The sequence below is a fragment of the Manacus vitellinus genome, unplaced genomic scaffold, assembly GCF_001715985.3.
Source record: "Manacus vitellinus isolate BGI_N305 unplaced genomic scaffold, ASM171598v3 scaffold_39_pilon, whole genome shotgun sequence".
Classification (NCBI taxonomy): Eukaryota; Metazoa; Chordata; class Aves; order Passeriformes; family Pipridae; genus Manacus; species Manacus vitellinus.
This window is the reverse complement of record NW_021940534.1, coordinates 3466801-3492206: the sequence shown is the minus strand read 5'-3', so window position 1 is coordinate 3492206 and position 25406 is coordinate 3466801. Positions and strand designations below refer to the sequence as shown.

At 41.2% G+C, this 25406-nt stretch overlaps 1 protein-coding gene across 3 annotated transcripts in view; it reads right to left on the bottom strand.

Moving 5' to 3' along the window:
• The window catches only part of JARID2 (jumonji and AT-rich interaction domain containing 2), a 214791-nt gene that overhangs the window by 57342 nt on the left and 132043 nt on the right, over positions 1 to 25406 (bottom strand). For all 3 annotated transcript variants that reach the window (XM_018077644.3, XM_018077645.2, XM_018077646.1), the window contains exon 4: positions 3015 to 3184. In XM_018077644.3, coding sequence (XP_017933133.1) covers positions 3015 to 3184 — 170 coding nt within the window. The remainder of the gene's footprint in view (positions 1 to 3014; positions 3185 to 25406) is intronic.

Here is a 25406-nt window from a genome sequence, read left to right as displayed (position 1 = left end):
AAGGCTGGACTTGGCTATCGTGAGGGTCTTTTCTAACTTTAAGGATTCATGATTCTGTGAATCAATGTAAATTCTGACAAATTTACACTGTGCTTCTGACACCACTGCTGGGTGTGATGGGACAAGGAGAGAGACATGACCACAGAGCTGCTTTACCACTAGTCTTGGAGAAGACTCCCCTGCTGAAAAAAAAAGCTTTCATTGTGAATGCAGTGACTATATCACCCCAACTTTTGAAGGACTAGGACCTAAGATAGTTCTAACTTAATGGTGTTTTTCTTTAAATTAAGCAAACATGGAGATTTACTGTCCTGGATCTTATCACTACTACACTTAAAATTTTTGAAGTGTTGAACTTCAACCCTGTCAGTGAGCTCATATTTCCATGCAATTGCATGTCACATTCCATCGTGAAAGTGCCAGGGCTGGACAGATGCATCTGGACAGAAGTCAGAACAACCACATGTCCCACCATGCAAAGAATTCTGAATCCCTCAACACTTCAATAAATAACAGCACAGAGGTTCCATATCAAAACAAACCCCTTCCAAAAACATCACAAGTCTTCCCCGTGCAGGGTTTAAATAAGCTGCTGTCTCTTCCCTCTCCAAGCTCACTAGGTACCACCAGAAGAACAGCACCAAACTAAGCCTGCCAGTGCCCTGGAAAACTATTTGTGGTACCTTTATGGAGCTGGATGTACCATCTTCCACTTCCTTTTTTTTTTCACAGGGCACATCAAAAGAGAGAATCACCTGGAGCTAAACCTCTCAAGAGGCCAAATGGGCACAACCTCAGACAACCAAGACCTTCTGAAGGACACAGCATTCCAGGCACAGAAGCCAGAACCATGTTAATACCAGTTGAAACAACCCCACTCCTACTTCCTCCAAGCCACAGCACTCTCCTGCTCCTCCACAGACGAGCATCTATGTAGCAGATGTCCAAGAAGATTCCCCCACCTCTTTTTAGGCTTTTTACCGGGGTGATGGAGCAATAAGCTTGTGGAGGTGCTGAAACAAAGCCAACAGCTTCCCCTTTCTGCTTTTCTTCAGGCTGTTTAAGCAGACCATGTACGTGCCATGTGTGGCACTCAGAGCAGATTTTCTCTTGTGGCTTTTAATATAATAGTAATTGTGATCTTGCTGTCTGAATGCATGTGCTGTCTGAAACATGCGAGTACTCCTGCATACTGAAGAAATTAGGAATGAATTGTAAGTTCTTAATTGACAGTACAAAACATCAATTATGCCACAGATGAATAACAAAGAAGAAAATTACAGGTGCAAGAGCCAAACAGCCATTGATTAAAATAAAAAAAAATAAATAAAAACAACAACATGAAGCATTGGAATAGGACAAAAGTACTCGTGCTTCCCATTTGCGTTGTTAAACCAGAATGCTAAGAGACTAGGAAATAAAAATGGAGATAAGTGACACCCCCATACAGGTTTCCTTTCTATAAGTGCAAGTGCCTTCAAAGCTATAAATAACTCATGCTTAGTTAGCAAGCAGTGGAAACAAGTGTGTGAATGCAGCCATGTGTGCTCACACACACACACACAACCCCCATCTGAATCTTCCCACCAACAACTGTGGCAGTTGGCCCAGATCACAGCAGTGACATGCTGCCAACAGACTGATCAACCTCACCACACACTAAATTAGAAATACATTTACACAGATTAAATTTCAGAGGACCGTGATGCCACTTTAAACTCCATTAGATTCTGCTCCTCACAATCCTTTAAAAAACCACAAAAACTAGCAAATCACCCCCCTCTATCCCCTCCACCCACCCGCTTTACCAGAAGCCCCAACAGGATGGAGGCTCCGTAATAGACGTGAATCAAGATGGATAAATTAGCAACCAATTCAAAGGTACCACTAGCCTAAAATCTCACAGAAGAGAAGTAAAAAGAAATCAAACCACACTTCATTAAGGTAAGAAAGCCTCAGCAGGAAGCTATGGGTTGTGTTGATCATTGCTGCTCACAGATGAGACAGAGACCTCAGCACCAGAAAGGGGAACTCAAACACAAGCTTTGAAAGATTTAACCCACTAGGTAAGACTTTTGCAGACAAACCCTATCTGTAACAAATTCACACCCTGTCAGCAGGTAAGGGGACAAAACAACAGCAAGAGGCATCATTCCAGCACATCAAGGATGGAGCAGTGACTAAAAGGAGGGGGCGCACCTGCCAGAAAACAAACATACCACAAGAGCTAATATGACAACTGGGAAATTAAACTGAAAGATGCTATCTTCAGTAGATGACCTGGCACACAGGGTCATGGACAGTACTAACTCAGGTAAGGTCTCCTTCTTTAGCTTAATCCAGACAGTCTGCTGTAGCTCACGCTCGGGTCCCCAGGTCTGACGTGCAGGCTTGCAGACAGGCACCAGCCAGGCTCAAACACCTGTTCCTATGAGCTAATTCAGGCATCTCTCTCTACAATTTCAGATGCCTCGTTTGTACTTGAGTTGCAGTGTGGAGGAGCTCACCTGTTTTAATTATCACCACAGGAACAATCTGGCTCCTGAGGCAGTCAAGAACAATGGCAACCCCTCCACCTACATCACATGAAAAGCCTGGCTCAGAGTGAACAATAAAGGACAGTGAGTAGGTAGAGAAGGGGAATTTCCAACCAGATTTCTCCTCTTGCAGGAACAAGTACTCAGGCAAGTTAAGCACTCCTTCAGTTTATAGTCAGACAAAACAAGGAGGATAGGGAGGACTTAAGAGAGCTAGACAATAATCCATTCAGGATAACAGAGAGCCAAGCATAAAAGAAATTTCTTTTTGCACTATTACCAGCCTCATTTTATGATCTTTATAACCATGAACTCAAATGCTCCTGCTGCAGATACAGTTAAATTGCTGAGAGCTGAAATGCACACAGTGTATTCAAGTGTAGCACCAGTACATTTGTCGAGCTGCTGGTCGGTGTGCGGTGCTACGGCTGCTTCTGTGAATGAGACTGTCCCCCAAGGCTGCTGCGAGACACCTACCTCGAAGACAGAGGAAAGTGAGAAAATCTTCTGTCTTGGGCTTCCTTTTGGAGAGGTCAGAAATCTGAGTGGCAGGAGGGGGTAACAACGGCTCCACTACCTTTATTGGAGTTGTGCTGGGACTGTTTGGCTGGGACTGAGCAAACTTCCTTTGTGCTTGCAGCCTTGGCCTGTGGAAACAAGAGTACATCAAAAGCTTGTTAGGCAGAACTCACAGGACGAGTGAGAACATAAAAATTCACCATTAAAAAAAAAAGAGAGAGAGAGATCTGAATCCATCTCCCACCAATATATCCCTAGCTGGGTCAATTATGAAGACAGTATTTTATTTGTTTTACTCTTTGGTATCTTCTGCTACAATTTGGAAAACCAGAAAGGGAACATCTTGACTGTAAAATCTGTGACTACTGTTTCATATGTTCTGAGTGGTTTTTTGCACATGATACAATTACAGTTTACCATTCACTTATTTGGAAATTAAATCTGTATTTTGCACCATGAAAATTTCTTTTTTTTTTTGTTAAGTGTTAGGGTTCATTGCTTCCTGTTTTTAATTATTTTACAAACTAGGTTTATTTTGGCCCCATTAAGGTTTTAGTTTATCCCAATCTGCTAGAATATTATTTCCATGGTAAAAATATATATTAATAGATAAGGTATATATATTAGCATTCAGTTCTACAAAAACAAATCAAAACCTTTAGGAAAAAGTATTTTTGACAAAAAAAAACATCCAGTCAGAGCCATTAGATTTTCGTTTGCTTGGCCACAACCTAGAAGGACAGTAAGCAAGAAGGTCTGGAGTGGGGTTAAGTAAATTTTTAAGAATGAAAGACATGCATGGAGTGAATTTCTTCAGTCCTGACTGACACCCTCTGATTAGTTTTAGAGCATGCCTGGGTATGGCTGCAGGAAATGAATGGCTGCAGGTGGTTTTGGCACCCAGGCTACAAATCATTTCAAGCCTTTCTGAAGGCTCTGATTAACTGCTAGGTAGCAATGAATGTGATTTTCTTTAATATGTCTAGAATGTAAATTGGTATGAGGGAAAGCGGTTTGGAGCAGGACAGATACCTGGAGGGGGTCTCGCTGGGAACCTGGCTCAGCTCAGCATTTAAGAACATGCTAATTTCTCACTTAAGCAAGTGGGATTCTAATTATGATCTTTATTACAGCTTCAAAAAAGAGAGAAGCTACAGAAAGAACTTAAAACCTTGTTGAGAAAGGATGCAATTTTATGTCATTTTCTTCCCTAATAGCAGAGTATTTACATAATGTCAATCTGAAACATATCAAATAATGCTGAAGGAAAACCCAGGTCTTGTCACTCCACCGCAGGCTTGACTGTTGTGACTTAAGGAAAGCACAGTTATTGTTCAGTACGGATGAAACACATAATTGTCAAACCTTTTCTTTTTCATGGCTATTAACCTTGAATAGCTGGGAAAGAAGAGGTTTGTTACTGTAGTTTTAAACTTTCGCAATTTTGTGGCTAAAGTAGCAAAAAAAATTGAAAATCCCAGCAGTGTAGGTATGTATATACACACAACCCTTAATGACAACAGAGAAAAAAAGTAACATTCAGCAATTTTCTCCCTAAATTCTGCATAAAATTGTCCATGTTCTCATTATCCAACCCCCACCTCCCAAAACAACAGAACACACCAGCCATTCTTACTGCTTGTTTTCATTTCCTTGATGGCAAAAATAACATACTTTTTATACTTTTTTTTTTATCACGGTGCTTATAAATTGTGAACTGGAACTAAAAGACTATTGAACACATATATTTCCTTGTATCCAGGAACAATTATCTTTCCAGAATGAAGGTCTTGTATAGATCTGCTTGTATCTCCTCAAAATTATTCAGACTGCTTTGCAAAGCCCTATTCTTTCATGCAGACTGAGGAGTCCCATGCAGGATGAATGGGATTTTAATTTCAGTCATATACATTTCTATCACCAAAACTATACATGCAGCCAGAGAAAGATGCTTTGTGTTGGCTTCTGTTCTGCACAAAACATATGCTCTCTCAGCAAAAAACAGACTATAAAGGTTAGCAAGCAACCCTGCTTTCTGCACAGCAATTTTTCCCCGTTGGTGTGCTTCATGAGCTGGGCTGTTAAAAACACACACCCATCCACTCTCTGCATCTCTGCACTTGCTCAAATCTCATGTGATTAACGATAAGCAGCGAGGAGGACCACCACCCCGAAAAGTAAAGGTTAAGCCTGTTTCACAGTTCAAAATTAACCCTTTGCAGCAAGAGTCACCCATGCCGTTTTGCAGTATCCCTATTATCAGTCCCCAGAGCACTGAAAGGGGATTAGGGAATGACTTGTAAGTTTCACATAGATGTGAAATGAATGAGTGAACTGAAAGTACTTTTGGTCTATCTGTACTTTGAAAGTACACTCTGCTAGCATTCTTCTCTGGTACAAATAAATGCCTGTGGGGCACAGAGCCTGGCTTGGCAGCATCACCAGCTCTTCATTATCACCCAGCTCTTCACTACCACTACTCTTCATTACCCATGGGGGCCCTTCATTTCACCAAGGACAGCGAAAATGCCAGGTCTTTCCTCCACACACCTTCAAGCTATGATCATGAACTTTTGCCACTTTCCCAGAGAGGCTGCAGAGACTTGTTGCTATATGGTCAGATGTGTCCGAGATGCTTCTCCTCTCAAAGCAATGATGAAGGTTGCTGTACTTCCACCTGCTTGGTTTGAGCTCACCAGTGCCACTAAAACTGGACTCCTTATGAAATATCTATCTTTTATTAAAACCTTGAGCAGTTACAGGGTGTAGGCACCAGTAGTAATTACTGGTTCAATTTATGAACACTAGTAAATGAAGGTGTTCTTTTGGGACTGCAGCATCCTCTAGATTTCTGCACCAACCACTGTTCTTCACATGGATAGGCATGTGCTCCACAGGCTTCTAGTACAATGTCTGAGGGTGTACAGAGAGTGAGCTGTGAGCAAGAAACAAGCTATTCTGTAGCTACAACATATTGGGATGAAGAATCAAGGTTAGTAAACAAAAGACAAGCTCTTAAGCAGCCTTTGCTCCACCTTTGTTTCAAAGGTGTGCCAGCAAAGGAAAAACACATATATTTCAAAACATGGGGAAAAAATCTGTTTCCTTGTGAGGGCATGTGTACCTCTTAATAAACTCGTATATCCCCATGAAAACCTCTAGCAGCATAAAACCAATTATTTCGGGTATGGTTTCACATTACACTTAATCCAATCTAAGTGTGAAGCTGCTGCCAAAGAAGGATTGTACCCTTCCTCTTCACTACAGTTACATCAGACGAAGGACAGTAACTTGTTGTACTCACACACCACTTCTGATCAGGGAAGAGTAGCTAAGTAATAAAAGTGCTCAGAAAGGCAGTTTGTGAGCAGGTTGTTGCCAACCTAAAATTTAGAGAGAAGCAGTGTGGTCTGCAGGAGTAGGGAAATGATCATCCCCCTGTACTTGGCACACTCCAAATCCTGTGTTCAGTTTTGGGCCCTCAACACAAGAAAGACATTGATGTGCTGGAGCATGTCCAGAAAAGGGAAACAGAGCTGGGGAAGGGTCAGGAGCACAAGTCTGATGAGGAGTGTCCGAGGGAGCTCGGTTGTTTAGCCTGGAGAAAAAGAGACTCAGGGGGACCTTATTGCTCTCTACAACTACCTGAAAGGAGGTGTAGCCAGGTGGGGGTCAGTCTCTTCTCCCAGGTAACAAGCAATGGGATGGGGGGAAATGGCCTGAAGTTGCACCAGGGGAGGTTTAGATTGGATATTAGGAAAACTTTCTTCACTGAAAGGGTTGTCAAGCATTGGAACAGGCTGCCCAGCAAAGTGGCTGAGTTACCACCCCTGAAGGTATTCAAAAGATCTATGGATGTGGCACTTAAGGACATGGTTAGCAGTGGACTTGGCAGTGCTGGGCTCATGGTTGGACTTAAAGGTCTTTTCCAAACTAAACAATTTCGTGATTGTTTAAGCACATACCACCAGCAGCACGGCTTTGCTCTTTGCTTCTTAACGCAATGATTTCTGCTGGAATGACCTATTTAGCGTCCATTTGGCAAGAGGAGACAGATTGGCACTAGTGGCAGAAAGAACAACAAAAATCCTGTTTCCGTCCTCAAAACAAATTGCTCACTCTGTCCTCATTGAAAGGGTATACACTACATAAGGCTTGCAAATACTCAAACAGAAAAAACTTTTCAAGAAGGAAAAGGATGAGGAAAGAACTCAATACCACATCTAAACGTCATGTGAACACCCAACATGCAGCCAGAAATATCTAGACTATTTAAAAATAAATGGTAAACCACCTCCTCTTGCCAGAATATTATTTTCCTTCCACCGCTTTTGAGAGACTTTAAACACTTACCTATCACACGGAGTTAAAAAAAGCTTCAGCCCGAGGAAGTCTCACCTCCTTTTGATTCACTTCTCTTCTACTGCTTTTAGGTCTAAGCAAATTACAGCCAGAGACTCCACAACGAGAACACCCTGATTGTAAAAACCCAGACTAGGCTACAAAACATTTCTCTCCCATCACAAAATATACTTTTTGAAGGTTTTCTAGACTAGAATTTATTTTTAGTTGAATATTTTAAGGAAATTGCATTCTTAAATCAAAACACTACAGTTTGCATGGGCTAAAAATCCTTCAGAATGTCTTTTAAATATCCTAGCACCATTAGAATATCCTAGAATATCCTTTAGCTTGTAAAAAAGTTCACATTTAGGAAAAAAAGACTTACTATACAAAGGCCGCCCTTTCTTTGCAAAGCAAAGCTCAGGTTAGTAGTACCAGTCTGTGTTAAATTTGGTAAACATTAATACTCTAGATAACAGAATCAAGTATTAAACTATCACTATGTAAGATTTAGTTATACATCAGTACAAAACCCTGACTCTTTTCAGTTTATTACCCCCTAACTCCTAAGCAAAAGCAAAGCATCAGGACTATAAAACATACACAAAACCCAATATGCACAATCAGATTTGTAATACATGTGTAGTCATACTAACCTATTTACAGAAAATTCTGATGAGAGGCTGTTCTCATTCCTAAGTATCTCAACTGGAAGGAGATTTGCAAAACAAACTATCTTTTTCAAACATTCTCTAAACTCCAGCAATCTGCAGGTTTTCACAAAACTTCCTGCTTAATATGCGCTACAATATGTCTATGCTGCTTGGTCTCATTACCTTCCACTTAGTACTTGAACTCCACTGTTGCTTTTGTCTTTTCCTGCTTTTCTGTAGACTGATGTTTATGTCCTTTTTCTTTATAACAGCACCACTAGAGTAAGATTTCCAAATGCTACAGGAACCATAGCTTAAGTAGGTGCTTGAGTAGTAGAGTTTTGTGGCTAATTCCCATTTCCCTTTCCAATGCAGTGTGCTTTTCACTTTCTGAGCTGCTGGTGAGAGACTGGTAAGCTAAAAAGAAGGAATCTACACTTCTTGTCTTTCCAAAAGCAGCGTCCTATTTGGGTATTTTGTTTTTGCTGTTTCTCCTCCTGAGAAACTGCGGGGGAAGTATTTGTGGATATTTACTTTTACTACTAATGAGCTGAGATGAGCTGATATTAATTGACACCAAACATTGCATAGCTAGTTAGGAATACAGACTCACTTACTGCCTGATCTAAGGCTAGCTGTTGAGGGAACATCCTCTATCAAAACACATCTTTGAACAGGGGAAATTTTGGTTTCTTGTTATTGCTCAGGCTTTGCAGTTCCTAGATCTCCTTCAGTATTACACTCCGCAATCTGAACAGCAGAAATTCAGCACACCATGTATCTACTTTTTTCCATTCAAGGGTTTGTCCTTGCATGGACACAGCTGAGCTTACATTCTGTGGGACTATTCACACACTGCTGTCTCAGCCTGATTGTCCCAGACAGCTACACACAGTCACAGTCAAGCATTACAGCTGTCTTTCCATCAGTCACTAGTAACCATTAAGGGTTACTGGCACAGACGGGCACTCTTCCTCACAGGTTTTGTCGTGACCATTCTTTGCTAGTATCATTATAATTTCCTCACCTGAAAATGACAGGCTGTAGATGTGTTCTGACCTCATTTAAACTAAAAAAGAAATTAAAAAAGTAATTTAGGCTTTAATAGCCAGGTGTCTGCTGGAAATCAGATAATTATCAAGTGTGTAATTTCCACCTCAAACAAAATCTACCACGTGATGGGCACTGCTAGGCAAGCCAAGGTGAGTATGCAAAACTTGCTGCTGGACATCTCATTCTTCATGGGACAAACAGGAAATATTTATCACTATCACATGTGCCAGCAGGAAGTGTGGCTAAGCTACATTTCACCATTTCAATCCTAAGAACAAGTCCAAGAGACATTCCCTCCAACAGTAACCTTCTAGAGGATCACCAGTTCATGTAAATAGGGCTCCAGACTTCAAACCAACAAGTTGTCTACATCAACACTGCCAAAACTTATATGAAACATGTTTTTTCTCCCCCAGCTGCGAGGGTAAACATTACTTGGGAAAGCAAAAAAACGGGGTGGAAAAAAAAATTCCCTCAGAATACAAGACTTTGTTGACTCTCCCTGGAGCATACCTGAGTGCAAGTGTTGGCTCAGGTAGTACCAGGCACTGCTTCTATGTGTATGCATTCACATACCACTGCAACCACTGTGCCCCGCGTCACGTTGTCAGGTGGATAAACAGCATAACACCAAGAGCAAGAAAGCAGGCATCTGAAGGAGTCCTTTGAACTGCATTCCCTCTCTCCCATGCCCATAAGCTACTGGGATATTATTTTCTGCTTGCATCAGTGGTATCTGTTGCCCACTTAATAACACACCGCTTCTGTCACTACTGCCAGCAGGTTTGAGGCAGTGGAAACTGAGATTCAGCATCTGTGTCTCCACACCTGTTTGAACCAGGAAAGAATTTGAAGTTAAAGAGACCTTGTTGCTCCTGCCCATGCAGTATCAAGTTCAGGTCTCTGGTGCAAAGCATGTGGTCACTCTAAGATGTGGTTCCTTCACAATAATTTGCAAGATTATGTAATCCAAGACAAAATCCAGACCTGTATTACCAGGTTGGAGTATAATTCTTAATCCTGTCATATGATTAAAATAATCTGGGCTAGTTCTCAGTAAATTAACAATTCCAGTAAGGTTGAATGCAACAATTTTCAGAAGTTATTTTTACTAAGACCTTTATTCACTCTATCTTCTTTACCTTCTGCAGTCCAAAAAATCAAAATTGGGTCTAAATTAACAACAGGATTTTAAACCAGCTTTGAATTCTCAAGTGAACAAATGGAAGTAAAATAGTAAGCCCATCTTCATTCAGTCCTTGATTGTTGAACCTAACAGGGCATGTTTCCATAAATAACACTTCTTGCTTTAAAACTTTAGCCACAATGAATGGATGCACATTTTCTTTTGGATTTTTCTTTGGTTGTATTTGTTTCAAATGGTAAACAGTTGGTTTCTGAGACCTCCTCTCCTGCTAACAATGGAAAGGTGCATGGAAATGGCATTTAACGAATGGTAATTGAGCTAACCCATCTGCTTATAGACTAGTTCAAAGTACAGCTGGACACAAAGTTTTTTTGCTAAAAACTGCTCAAATTATCATTAATTCTGGAATCGCCTGTTTCTCCTAACCATGCTCACTGATCACAAGAAGATACTTACAGTCTCCAAACCCACCTCATTTCATGCAGTTCAGTAGAGCCTCTTACACCTACTAAATTAAATATGTGGTTGTTCAAACTACACACAAGATCACGTTGGGCAAAGTGGGAGTTCTTAAAAGCCACTGGATACTGTTTACCACCCAGCACCACAGTAACTATGAAGGAACTGGACAACTTCAGCCACCATCCATGAGCCTCATACGTATCTCCACACGGCATACACAAGCAGCCACAGTGACATAGATATGGAGACTTTGCCTGCTAGACTAACCCATACTAGACAGTTCATGGAAGAAGTTGTAGAAAATTAACATTGTGTTCAGATGTCAGCTATGTATCCTGGAAGTTTGGGTGTCTCAGTGGTCTAGATAACCTTGAGAGGGACATATCACAGTGGGTACTAAATGCTCTGGCTTTTTGTCCTGAAATATCCATGGCAGCCAGGGAATTTTGACACTTTCAGCAGTAGGGTTTCCCAATGTGAACTTGAGTACCCTCCACAGACTTCAGGACACACAGAAGCAAAGATGAACATGAACCAATCCGAAAAACCAAAAGTATAAATAGTCAAACTTGCAGCCCTTCTCAAGGAGCATGTCTCCTCTTATCCTACTGCTGCAACTGGTTTTAATTGGACTTGATGCAAGAGCAGCCCATGCTTATCGACCTTCAAGTATCTCAACAATGGGATGCTCCCAGCTCAGACTCCAGCAGCTGAAGAAAGATTGATTTAAATTACATTAATGACCATGAAATATTCAAGCACTTCCATCCACCTCACTTGCCAGTGGCTGTGGCAAGTGCAGGAAGGTTTATCAGCTGCTGCCCAGGGAGAAGCAGCAGCAGGAGTGTGACCCAAATGACGATGTGGCATCTGAACGAAGCTCCCGAGAAGCTGTTTTCTTACAGTTGGCTGCTTTTGTCATCAGATCAATCACAACTGTCCTACAGACTGCCCATAAATCCAGGACCAAAACCTTATTCCTCTATAAGTAAGAGTAGGATCTGGACAATCAGGAAGACAATGAGTCTTTCAAAACTACTTTCTCCAGGGCTGTACCACCTGAGATTGGATAAGAACTCTTCCTCCTCCGTGCAGGCATGTGGTGAGCTATACATGGCAACAGATGGCAGAAGAGATCCTTCTGAAGACAGGTGGTGCCACCCTTCTTTTGTCCTGCAACAGTTCTTTAAAATTCCCATTTTAGGAGCAGCTTCATTTCTAGTCTTAGAACATAAGCACTGGTACTTCAACCTTTGACTGCTAAGAGCTCTACTCCAGCTGTGTCTACATTGCAACCACACTGCATGTTGCATAAGGCCACCCAGGCTAAGCCTTCAAATTCATCAATCCACATGGGAATCTAACAGCAATGCTGCAGACACCTCACTGTGAGTCCTACAAACCCTCCTCCCAAGGTCCTGGTTATTGCTGGCACCCTCACCACCACAGTCAACACTATTCAGCTGGGCTAGCTCAGATATGCTCACACAAGCTATAAAGGTACATAGTGATGCAAAAGCAGCTTCACTGAGAAGGAACAACAAACAGGAATGCATTGCAGCAGTCCGTTTTGGAGGGAGCTGTGTCTTGGATATATCTCTTTCCTTGCTATTCTTTGGGCTATGCATGCTGCAGGGACTATTCACTAGAGATGGCTTATGATACTAGAAAGGACAAGTTGACTCTTTGGGACTAAGCTACAGTGGGAGTCATTGCATTTGTGTGAATCAGTACCAAGTACCCTGTGACAAGCACTTATTTCAGCAGTACCATAAAAGGTACAACAGCTTCTGACTCCTCCTCAACGCTCCCCCCTGTGCACAGCTTGATTCTGCTCCTGCAGCCATTCTCTGGAGCCATGCTTCTTCTGCAGCTTTTCTCATCTTTGGCTGCTACTTGCTTCTCTTCACCAGAGCGCTCCACAAGCTGCTTTCCAAGCACAGCTGAGCACAGTTACCTACAAAAGCACTTGGCAAATCAACACTTGAGTTACTGGTTCCTGCTTCCAGAAACAAGGGCTCCCTCACTCTTACAGCAGCATGACCCAAGACTCCTGAATTTCAGCTTGAGCCAAACCCACCACCCCATACCAGCAAGTATGAAGTAAGGAATCACATCACCAAGGAGTGACTTTAGGCCAGGCCTGCCATTTTATTCTGTGCTGCTGCACAGAGAAGAGCATCACCACATGCCAGAAAGCTAAAGTGCAAAACCACGGCAGCAGAAAAAAGAACTAAGGAACTCATTTACATTTGCTTGTTTTTTAATAATCACTAGCAGATGTCTGAGTGTGTGCTATGTCCACAAACTTTTCTTCAAGGAGAAAACCACAAGAACAAAGTTAGTTTTTCACATTAAACCCTGTCCTGTGTGCTGGAAGGAAATAAGGTTGAACTCCACACTAACAGACACCTTCCCCACTGGAAGGAGGATGCAATTTCCAGTTCACTTGCACGGTCTCCATCTACTGGCAAGGACCTGTCAAGGTCCTGCTGCCAGCACTAGCTGCAAGTGGAAGAGCGCTATGCAACCCTCATGGTTTTCTGTTATTCAGGTAAAGTCAGTGTGGGGAAGCCTGTGGACACAAAATGGTTTCCCCTTCCACTTCACTGCTCTGCAACACCATTCTTCTGTCTGCTGAATTACAGGTAACTTTGGTAACTTTGTAATCTACTTTTTTTTTCTTTTCAAAAGCCTTTTTGGCCCTACAAAAATACTTCCTACCCTGTGGAAGAGAGCTTATAGAATATTAAAACCTGCCCATTTTCAGAAAACTTGAGCACTGCCCCCTATTTAATTACACAGAGATCAAACCTACTTCTAGCACAACACACTGTGCAGCTTCAATATTCTTCTCTTATCATTTTCAGCGTTCTCAGACATCTGCAAAACCTGTTTGCTTCCCAGTTCCCAACTATGAGACGTTAAACAAAACCAGCACGGTCCAGATGACAGAACTTCCTACTTCCTTACTCATGCAATGCCCTTCTGGCACTACCCAAAACCCCAGTCTCTGATAAATTCAGTGCTGTTCTTTGTTCCCTATTCCTCTTCAAAACAGTTGCAGATTCAGACTGAATGGCTGAATGATATGCCAAATAATACCAAACATATCAGCAGCTCCCTCCCTAGTCAATTGACCAACTGCTAAAAGAGGATGCAAGATCAGAACCACACAACTGAAGGAAAATTCTCTTTTAATTTTGAGCAGCCTTTACTCTGCAATTGTGCTTTAAAAAAAAAAAAAAACCCAGACCATTTCATTCTTGTTTTCCAATCTCAGAAAGCCATGTGTACCTCGACTCTTGCAATTGTTCATTTTTGCCCTAAAAGCAACTTGCAATAGCCAGAAAGCCAGAGATTACTTCTGGCAAAAATGTCGGAAGTAACAGTGTATGGATCATTTTAGCCATCATCTGAATGGCTGAAAAGCTTCCTGTTCAATTAAGTCCTGCATTAATCCCTACCATTTGAATAAAATTTTCCATCTGCTAGCAGGAAGTGATAAAAGTCACACGGTCATTAGGTTGTGGGCATTTTAACCTCTTGCAGAGGTTGCAGCTTGCAACTTAACCACACCTGAAATGAGATATCTGCACTTCCCATGGGGACAGCCTTTCGAAGGCTCCTCTACCATCTGGCTATTACCAGGGACTCAACATTTCTCTTGTAAAACTACAACATTTAGACACACAATGAGGGAGGGAAGAAATAAAGAAGAGTCACAAGACATCCTGTATCTGCTGCACAGACTTTACTCTGATAAGCAGCAAAGTGATCACTTTTGCATAAAACACCTATCAATCACATTCACCGTCTTGCCAAAAAGGATTACTAAACAGAAACACACCTATGAGCTGCCAAGGGAAGAAAATAAAATAAAAATCAATATATTCCATTATGTTAAACCTATGCTATTCTTATATAATTCTGAAGGCAAAATACAAACTTTAGCAGGTGCTATTTCTACTTTTTAGTCTCTTTTCCTACATCATTGTAATTTTTTGCACTGAGTGTCTCTTGGAAGCAAACCACAACCCTCTCCAGGCTTCCTCCCCAGGAGTCAAACAGCCCATTCTTGCAAGTCAATCAGGCAGATGCCGTCAATTGTCCCAGTAACGCTGTTCATGCCTTCTTTCAAGCCATGCCACATCCTGCTACCAGTCAAACTGGCCTGAAAAGGAAAGGGGCCATTCACCTCAAACCTCTTCTTTACAAGCAACACTAAATCCTATGAGAGGGGGCTGGCTGGACTGCCAGAGCACACTGTCTTTCTCTTCCTCCTGAATGCCAAAAAAAGTAGTTGAGAACTAGTGATATGAATGGAAACTATGGCAACAATTCCTGTGCCACTTCAATCTATAGCTTTCCCTGCAGACTTTTTTCTTTACCTGTAGTAAAGAAAGTAAAGTAGTAAGTATTCAATACTCTCTTGCTTCTTGTCACATGTGTTGCATCCCCCTGCCCCTGGAGACTCTAGTAAAAGATATGGTGCATATCTAACTCATTTTGGTACCAGGTAATCATAGTAAAAAACCCACACAGACACACACTAACTGTGCGTACACACCACAGATTTGTCCGGGAAGTGAAAAATATTGTCCCTCTGAGAAGACTTTGAGAAGAGTGAGATTTATCAGTGCTTCACCTTCCCTAACACCCTTCTTAATTTTACTTTTAGGATATATGGTGGTATGTGAGCAGCAGGACACTTGATATTTAATGGTACAGCCCAGACAAACTGAGAGCTTGCTAACGGTGGAAGAAGAAAGTCCTGTTCCTTTTAGTTCAGCACATCCCATTGTGGACTCTGACCAGGAAGGGATGGGAAGGCACTGTCCAAGCAGAAGTAGAACAAAGGGAGTGGGACCACACCTTTCTGGAGCAGCAACTGCTGCATTGCCTCACCCTCATCTTTCTACTCTAAATGAGTGGGTTCACTTTGGTTTAAACCAATCTCAGCAAGGGCTGATGCAGGAAAAAGGTATGGTATATGTTCTTCCCTTCACCTCCAGCCACACGTTCCTGCTTATGCCAGCACTAGAGCTCCTGAGACCCCATAATCAGCTGGCTAAGGAAGTCAGTCTAGCTGAAAATTAATTTATAGGTCGGGGTTTTTTCTTTGTCGGGTTGGGTTTCATAAGCACAGAAGTGCTGGTGTTGGCACAAAAGAGGTGGCAAGAACTCACAAGAGGGAAGAACAGGCCTGCCTTTTCCAGCAGCAACTCACATTAAGATCAACCTAAGCTGACTGAGAAACACATTAGTCACTGAACTGTAAAATTTTAAAGGAAGAAGTGCCCGGCAGCAATGCCAGCATAGTCCCCTTTGCTGTCAACCCTTTTGCAACAAACAAGGAACCTAGTCTCCATGAAGACAAGCAAGAAAGACAAAATTGGGTGGGTTGGGTTGAGGTTTTTTTGCTTGATAACCTTAGGGGGTTTTTTAGAGTAATGAAAAGATCTGATTTCCTGCACTTCTGCCCCCATGAGCAGATTACCCACTACTTTTCCCTGTACCATGTCAAGCAAAGCCCCAGCTTACAAATGTTTGAAACAGAATGGAGAGGATGGCACTCCAGATGCTGTCTACACTGACAGTGACACTGCATAAAAGCTGAGCACTTTCTAGGTGCCCCATGGGCAAAGCATCCTACTTGGCAATGGCCAGCCTGCTGACTGGCACTGGGCTCCTCTGAAAGTGTCCCCTGAGGTGTGGCTGCAAGGCCGTGCCACTGATCAGCTGTGTCCAGTCAGCACTTCATGCCAGTGCTCAGCCTGAGGAGACATCTAACAGCAAGAGTAGAGGAACGGCCCCAAGAGCAGACCACTTGTAATTTCAAGGAACACATGCTTGCAGCAACCCTAGGGTCATGTTCAGTAGATGTTTCTGTTAGTCTAAACAAGCTCTAACAATTAATTTCACAGTTCAAGAGGAGACCAGCTTCAGCCATTTTAACCTGCTGGTAACGTGCTCTGTGACGGGCAGCAAAGTGCCTTCCTCTTACCACATTATGTTACAAACCCAACCTGTCACTGAAGCACTTTCTGCTGTGTATGTAGATACACATCAGCTTGCTCTACACCTCTGACATCCAGTCTCAAATGCGAAACACAACAATGAGCCTCAAATGTGATAGTCCCAGCACACACCTTGCTCCTCACTGCACTTTTAGTTTAGTTGCAACCTGATCCTCCATAATAGACCGAATGCCTACGCTTAAACTTCTTTCCAGATCTACATTTTTCACAGTGTCTCCGTGCAAGAGAGAGGTTCCTGTCTGTCACTACAGCTGGCTGTATCCATCTCTCAAACCCCCACACTGAAGTCAAAAAGGCCTCTGTCACAGCCCATCAGTAGCATCCACTCAGTCGTGTCACCTGTGGCTCTGCCTCTGGGGGACAGGAGACCAAGGAAAGCTCACATCACTAAGCACAGTCCTGTAAATCTGTAAAAAAAATCCCAAACTCTGGGATGGTTCTTGACGCCACCTCTCTTCCTCAAAAGCACTAAGCCAACATTTGGTCACTGATTTACTGGCAGTCCTCAGGCAAATCACTTGTCTGTCACTTTCCCAGGCTGAAATTAGACATTGACCAAAAGAGGGCTGTGTATAAGGATTAAAATCCTATGAAAAACAGTGTGTGTATGCTTGTTTAAATCAGATGAGGACCTGAGGTCAGTTTGTCACATGGCCATACAATAGGTCATGGTAGAGTGCTCCCACACAGGAGCGGCAAGAAATTGGCAATTACTTCAGCTGGGACCACTGGTGAACATTTGATGAACTTGAAACTGGTTCATTTAGTTCTCAAAAGCCGTGCATTTGAAAGGCAATTGGTGAAAATGCCAAGCAACCTCCCCAGAAAGAATGAAAGAAGTGATATTGGAAAGAACACTTGAGCAGTAAGAGAAAGCAGGCAATAAGGCCAGGAGTAATAAAGGAAGTAAAACATTGTGAGGGAACGCAAAGAGCTGTCGGTATGTTCAGGAAAGTGGAAGTTACCTGAAAATAAAATGGAAAACCTGTGAGGACCAGATGGACTAAGGAGAGAATGGCAATGTAGCTGACATGCCTGATTAGAAAACTGCAGAAATCTGACAAAATATGCAATCCTTTTCATACCCAGCCAACCACTGAGCCACAGGTAAAGAAATATGTGGAGGATTTCACAAAGCCCTCTAGTATTTTCTTTGTTTAAAATTGTATTAAATATGGGTTCAAGTAGCTATGGATACTGTTCAAAATAACAAACAAATGCAATCACAACGGGTTGTGTGAGTGACTGCCCTTAGCACTAAAGGAAATCTAAATAGCTTGAAGGTGAGAATTAAGTCAACAAAGTCAACAAATAAAATAAATGCATCTTTTATCACACCATTACCAAGGGAAGATAACGCCAAAAGGCAGAACTAGAGATGCTTCTCCTGAGGCCTTGCTGGCAACACAAGACTGCCCCAATTTAATTTAAGTTTTTTTAAATCAGTTCAAATCCATGTGGACTTTTATGGGTTAAGAGTAGGTTAAACCAGAGTCTTGTTGACAGATAAATCAAAAAGACAGCCTGTCCATGCAGCCTCTTGTGCCAGTTTAACTTCATTAATTTAAAAGCCACATCTTAATTTAAATTAACATAAGCCATCTCAAAATCTCAGCAAAGCACCACCACTAAGACTTGAATGATTTTGGATCAGTAAATCCAAAATCCCCTCTAAAGCTATAGCAGACTCCAGCCCACCTACCCCACGACCTGCTACTTTCTGTTATGATTTTCTGCTGCAGACAGAGGCAAATTTTGTCTTTAGAAGAAATTTAAGCTGCAATTTGATCTCTAAATATTCAAATTCTATTCTTTGGGAAAAGGTACTGATTCCAACTTCCCATTTTGAATCTATACAGACAATATTAAAAACACACCAAATGGAGACATCCCTGGTTTCATATATAGGGTTCTAAATCCTGGTAGGAGTTTTGCTGAATGTGCTAATCTATATTTTTGTGCATTCACCAGGGCTCTCCGTACCCACAAGGACTCCTCACAGGCAGGCAACTTTAAAAGTGTTCCAGCTCTTCCATGCATCACTGTTATATAATTCTGCAAGATCAGAAGCTACCCTAGAAATAACTGGGTCACTAACAATGTCCCTCTTCATAGCCATTGTGTGACCTTAGCCAGCCTGACATGACTGAATTGGTTCACAATGTTTAAAGCTGAATAAAATTAAACTATATAGGTAAGTTTTATTTATTCAATGTTTCATACATGCATATACATGCGCACACACATGCACATATACATATGTATATTACCTGCAATGAAAAGGAATGATTGCAGACAAGGATCAGAAATATGAATAGCTGATTTTTAGATTACTGTAATAAGCTTTGCAGAAGGTATTTCATAATTTAATAAGATAATCAACCATCATAATTAACTGCATTTTACATACCTTTCCCCTTCCCCAGGGGGGAAGAAAAGCTTTTAAAACAATCAAAAACCAAAACTCAACACTCTTTCAGACTTAGTAAGGAACCCATCCTACCAAAACTGGTAATCCAGACACCTTAATACCTGCAAAACACGCCTCTGAGGGAACTAAGAGCTTATGAACATTTCCAGCTCTAGCCCTTTAAAGGTTTTCTAAATCCAAATGAAACTAATGGAGTGCAAACACCCTCGAAGTGCAGATGCAAAGCAAAGCAGCTGTTGTCGCTCGCATCTTCACCCAGCACTGTAGTGTCAAATTAATCACTACTCAGTTTTACTGATTAGTTCCTTTAGAAGGGTTTAGCAGCCAATTATTACATACCATCACTTCCCTGAAGAAAGTAGGTTTTAGGGTGAAAACCAGAAGTGGGGAAAACCCCAAAAGGATAGTGAGCTATGTCACCTTCTACAAGCCAAAAGAAACTGAGAAGGAGATCTGTGGTGTGAATCCCCATCACAGTGGCTGAGGTGCCCTGCGTCATAGGGGACAAGCAATATGTCAGGGCAGCTCTTCCTCTACACCCCTCTCTCAGCACATAGCAGGGAACTCTCTACAAGTATTTCTGGCAAGGTTTCAATGCTCCACATTCCATTCAGCAAAGGAAAATCATGCTCAAAGCAGAGTCTTTGGATCAGCTATAGCTGACCCAGAACATCAATCTCCCCCATCTAAACAGACACCATGAAAAGTGAGACACGTCAAAAGTTAGGGTTCATCATTATTTAAATGAATCATTTGGACACCACTATAGAGCAATATGGTACTCTCCCCTTCCTCAAGTTGTACACTTCTAGGCAAGGAATAGAAATAAAAACTATGGCACCCATATACAGAATCTCAGAAACAACTCCCAGGGGGAAAAAAGCCCTATCAGTCTACAAATACTGTATAAGTAGCAGTATAAATAGGAAAATTTAAGTAATCAACTTCATAACACAGCAGGGTTACAGCGGCTACAGGAAAAACATGTGCTAAACCCAAGTTTCCTCATGCTAAGTAAGAGCAATTCGATACAGAAGCACAGATACTGAAGTGAATCTGCTCATGAAGCAGAGGACGTTCACAGCCTGGGGAAACAAGTTGTTTGAGGTAGTGGGATGCAGGCACAGAGCAGGGACTCTTCAGAAGCAGAGAGAGTCTACAGAATGCGAAATGCTATTCCAGAGCAGTACAGATAAGACTGTAGTTGTTATCAATGAGGACTTTAGAAGGCTAAAATAATCAGCTGTCTGAAAGAAATACCTATGGTTTTTGATACCGTGTCCAAGGAAACAGCACCAATTCCCTAATTCTTATTTATATTTTTATCATATTTATCTTATTTATATTTCTTATTACATAAGAAATATAAATCTTCAAGGAAAAAATAAAGCCCCTTACAGAGGGTCTACAAACAAATCAAAACCGTTCAACACCTGAAACTGTCACAATGGGAACTTCAGCAATTTTGCCTAACACATGGCATGGGAGGGCTCTGGGATGCCACCAGTCAAGGGCTGGTTCCTGCAGATGTCAGCAAGCAGTTTGTTTTCATCAATAACACAAGATGCCTGTACCATCACCAGTTTTACTACGTTCATTGTTTATTAGAAAACACAAGTGTCTTATCTTTTATTAGCTGGCATTTCTCAAGGTTCTCTGCCTTTATTTTTCTCTCCCTAGTATAAATGAGTACACTGGCCAATAATGCAAATAATACAGTCTAAGGAGAAAATGAAGCTCACACTGTGGGATGTTCATTGTGTGAGGTCAGAATATTTAAGGCAATGATAAATGTGTTAAGTTATGTTTCACGTATCATTAAGTAATGCCGAGTTCTATCCTTAAAACACCCTACTTGATAATGCAGTCCTCCTAACAGAGGGGTGATCTCCCAGCAGACATGGCAAAGTGCCATGCTGCATTATATAACAACATTTTCCAGAGGAATGAGCAGAGCACTTTCTCCGATGCACAGGGAGCGTACAAGCTGTCACTGTGCACTCAGCAGCCTCTTCTACAGGGACTGTGTAGCAGAACCAAGTCACTTGTGGGTGTATTAAAAGGAAGAATAAATTATATTCAAGTAACATCCATGTTTTGAAATGCAAATAGTGCCTAGCATCAGCGCATCACCAAATTAAAAGCCACAGGAACTCAGAGCAACACCCATCCAGAGGTAAAGGACTCTCACATACGCACCTCAGATACTACCTTTGCCTACCTATTGAGCTGGTAAAGTGCAGCTCTGCACTGCGACACCCGCCTTCTGCACCAGCTAAACACCACTGATTTATATGTGCTACCTTACACACAGGGAGAGGAGAGGAGAGCAGAGGGGGAAAAACAAAGAAACACAAAAAACCGTCTTATATCTCATCCCACTGAAGAACTTTCAAGGGCATGTCAGCTGATGAGGTGTGCTGCTGGCATAGAGTATTGCCAGGGCTCAGACCTTCTTGCTCTGTGTTTCATATACCCCAGTAAAGTAGCTGAAAATCTTCATAAATCCTCCCTCTTATATTCAACCTGGAAAATAACCACTGTGACACAATGCTTTGGAGCTTTTCATTTCTACACTCATTAAAATAATTAAGGAACTGAGACTGACATTATTTTTTTTTGTGGGGTTTTCCACGTCCTCATTAAGAGGTTCCATGGCCGACATGACTCAGAAATTTAGAGCTCATTATACAGAACCACTGAAATTAGCATTCCGTTCATGGGCTTAATAGGTATTTAAGCAATGTAAGAGACAGGTTTTGTTTTGTTCTTTTTTAATTGATAGAATAAACTGTATTCAAATGTTCAGAAAGTCTCACTTGTCTGTGAAGAAGAGAGAGCTGAATGAGCCAAGCACAAACAGTCCTAGAGCCCTTTGTTGCCAGTAAGTGGGCTTCCTCCTCCATCTCCAAGCTCTTCATAATTAAAGATAGCAGCTCACCTAATGCTCAGGAAATGCTGTAAACATTTGTTTTCATTAAGGCGCGTATTGGGATTCTGTTGAATAAAACCTAGCAGAAAAACACTTCAGTAGAAAAGGTTGGAATGGTCCAAAGAAACAGCAGAGTAAGGAGCAGACAAGGAAGAAAACAAAGCAGAAAAGTCAACAACTAATTCATGCATCCTAGACTGACTAACAATCACTACAAAATACAGAGAGGAGCACAAACAGAAGATGGATTACTGTTTTCAGGACTACAGGATTCAGTGCTTTTCATATAAAATTACAGAAAACCCTCAGAGGAACAAAATATTCTTTATACCATGTTAAAAAAAAGAACCTGAGTGGAAAAAGCAAAAGAGATTCTGCTACCCTTATTAATTACTGGGGGTGTGGGGGTGTCCAGGAAAGCAAAAGATGACTTTTTTTCTTCCTATATTTTATTTGGGCTCATGAATAACACTATCTTTAACACCTGCCTTCTTGATCTACTTCCTCAAAGCACGTTGCTAGAATGCTTCCCATAATTCCCACTCCCCCCTGCCCAAAAAAAGATGTCTAACTCAACAAGATATTCCTTGAAAAAAATATTCCTGAATATGTGTGCATCCTCCACACTCCACTAAGGAAGCTTTTGTCAGTTTGCTTTTTAAGTTGGGAACGTCAAGCTCTAAAAGACATGTCTCCTGAGCAAGTCTTGGGGAAAAAGAACACCCAGACCAAAGGACAGATCAGAACAAGTGTATAGTATCAGGGTTGGGAAATCTGCCCAGATACTGAAATACTGTTGTCTGTCCTCATGTCAAACACTACTTCAGACCAAAGGGCTTGTAAAAACTGTTATATGAATAAATGGTATATGAAGATTATACTCACACTTCCTTTTAGAAGACAGAGTAACAAAAACTTGTTACAAATTCCCTTTCAACTTGCCTTTTTCATGTTAAAAATTAGAAATAATGATGTGACAGAGTTGCATTTCTAACATCAGAGGTTCGTCTCAGGAAAAGGATCTTCATCTTCAAGAGACGAGAAGAAACAAGAAACAGCAACAGGCCCAGATCCTGCCTTTCTCACTCCATCCCAGCCCAGAAACTTCCTTCCTCCATGGCAAGTAGACCATGTATTTGGGCAGTGACCTGTCAGTATTTTGTAGAAACTGGGAAATTAGCATACAGCTGCATCCCCAGGCTGACAGAGGGCTTTGAATGGCATGAAAAAACCTGATGGAGAAGCAAATCAATCTGAAGCCTTGAACTGAAGATAGCAGGTAACACCACAGAACGAGACAGACACAACGAACAGCTAAAGCAGTTAAGTTTCCTGAAACTTGACAGTTTCTAAGTAGGGGGCAGGGAACCAGTGCTCATGAAGATGTGGCTAAAAAGCTGAAAATAATAACCATAATTTGGAGCAAAGTTCCATATTGGGAAGTTTATATGACTGAAATAAAAAGGAACACAGTATGGGTTAGAATACATGTGGTACTTTCATTATCTGAGCTATTTTCATTGACACTGAAAAAATGTAAAGGAGCAATTAGTCCATTTTTACTTCGAATGGCATACACTCTTTGTAGTCCCACTGGATTAGTAACCCTGCAGATAAACTACAGCTTCAGGGCAAATGATGCAACGTAGAACCTCCAACACATTCTCTGCGCAAAAGGCTTTGAACGAAGAATCCTGTGGGTGAAAAGGACATCTTTCTCTGCCACTAAAATAATCAAGTACCCACCAAGTATGAAACTCAGATCAGCAGCCATTCAGTCAATAAACAATTTCTCAGAGTTCACACTGCTCACCTTCAACGGAGGCAGCAACCTGACACAAGCCAGGTATGAGCCTGGGGAAATACATGGCATCACTTTCTGATGGCTCATTCTGTGGTGTAAAACTCCAGCAGGCATACACAGATTAAGATAATTGAAAAGGAAAATAAACAAGATTCTTTGAAGGGCTACTCCAAGCACAGTCAAAACCAGGGGCACTTAATTTACAGCACTCTTCAGTCTGTACACATCTTAGGAAAATGTCCAATCCACTGAAATCAATAATAAATAAGCACTGTATTTCAGTGGATTCAGGAATTAACTCTTGTTATTTAAAAATGGATTTGAATGCAGTTGTGTTGATAAAGCACTCTCAAAATCCTCCTTCGGGAGATGATTTGTTTTTTTGTTTATTTATGAATATTTATGTTGATTTAATATCAGAAAAGGCAAGAGATAAAAATAGATAAAACCAAAAATAGACACATATATAAAAATAAAACAGATATAAAGAAATTGTATAATTTACTTATACTTTACCCTTGAAAACAATAAACAACTACTAGTCCAATTTTCAATTGCTCAAATCTCTGGCAAATAATTTTAAAGATGGAAGAGACATACAATGATTAAGTGCCGTGGAAGGCCACACAGTATGGCAAGAATCTGAATACTAGGCTACCTTGTACCTACAGTACTAGGCTACTAGGAGATACTGTTCGTTGTATTGCCTGAAGAGGAACAAGTGTTTGAATTCATGTTTTGGTAGGGTCCTGTAACTGTAAGCTTCAAGAAAAAAAATAAACTTTTTTCATGTGGTTTTTTTTTTTCTGAATTACTCCAATTGATTCTTCTGATAAGAATAGCATGACCTTTACTCGAATGCTATCTCCCCTCTTTTTCCATTTCTCATCTGATTCACCTTTAAAGTTTATTTTGCAATCTATCCGGAAACTGGAAGCAACTAAATACTCCTAAACTGGTATGACATATAGCACATGTTTCAAGACCAAACTTAAAAACAAGGTTTCTATGTAATAGAAATGAAATAAAACTGGTAACGATCCAACCTTCACTGCACGGTAACATTTGCCTAGGTATTTGCTCAATGCATAAAATCTAATTTTCAGGTAACGAGAGGATTTCATAGACCTAAAGACATAAAAGCAAGGTTCTCAGATATTGTGCCACACATAGTTTGCCCTCTTGTTCTGTTACAAATTCACCAGGTGGGACGATCTAGATTTCAACAAAAATCAATATCAGTCAATTTTTCTAGTGTAAGACAAATACAAAAAGTCCAAGATACTGCAATTAGTGCACCAGCTTGGTTTCAGGCTTCTGACCTGGATTGGAGGGTTGAAAGATTTCTCGACCTCTGTTAAGAAAAATTTCATGATTTTCAATGTGCAGGTGTAAACAAGATGACACCAAAAACAGAAGTAATCAAAAAAGTCCCAGCTGCTCACTTTAACAGCAAACTAGACATATGCAAAAGAAAAACATG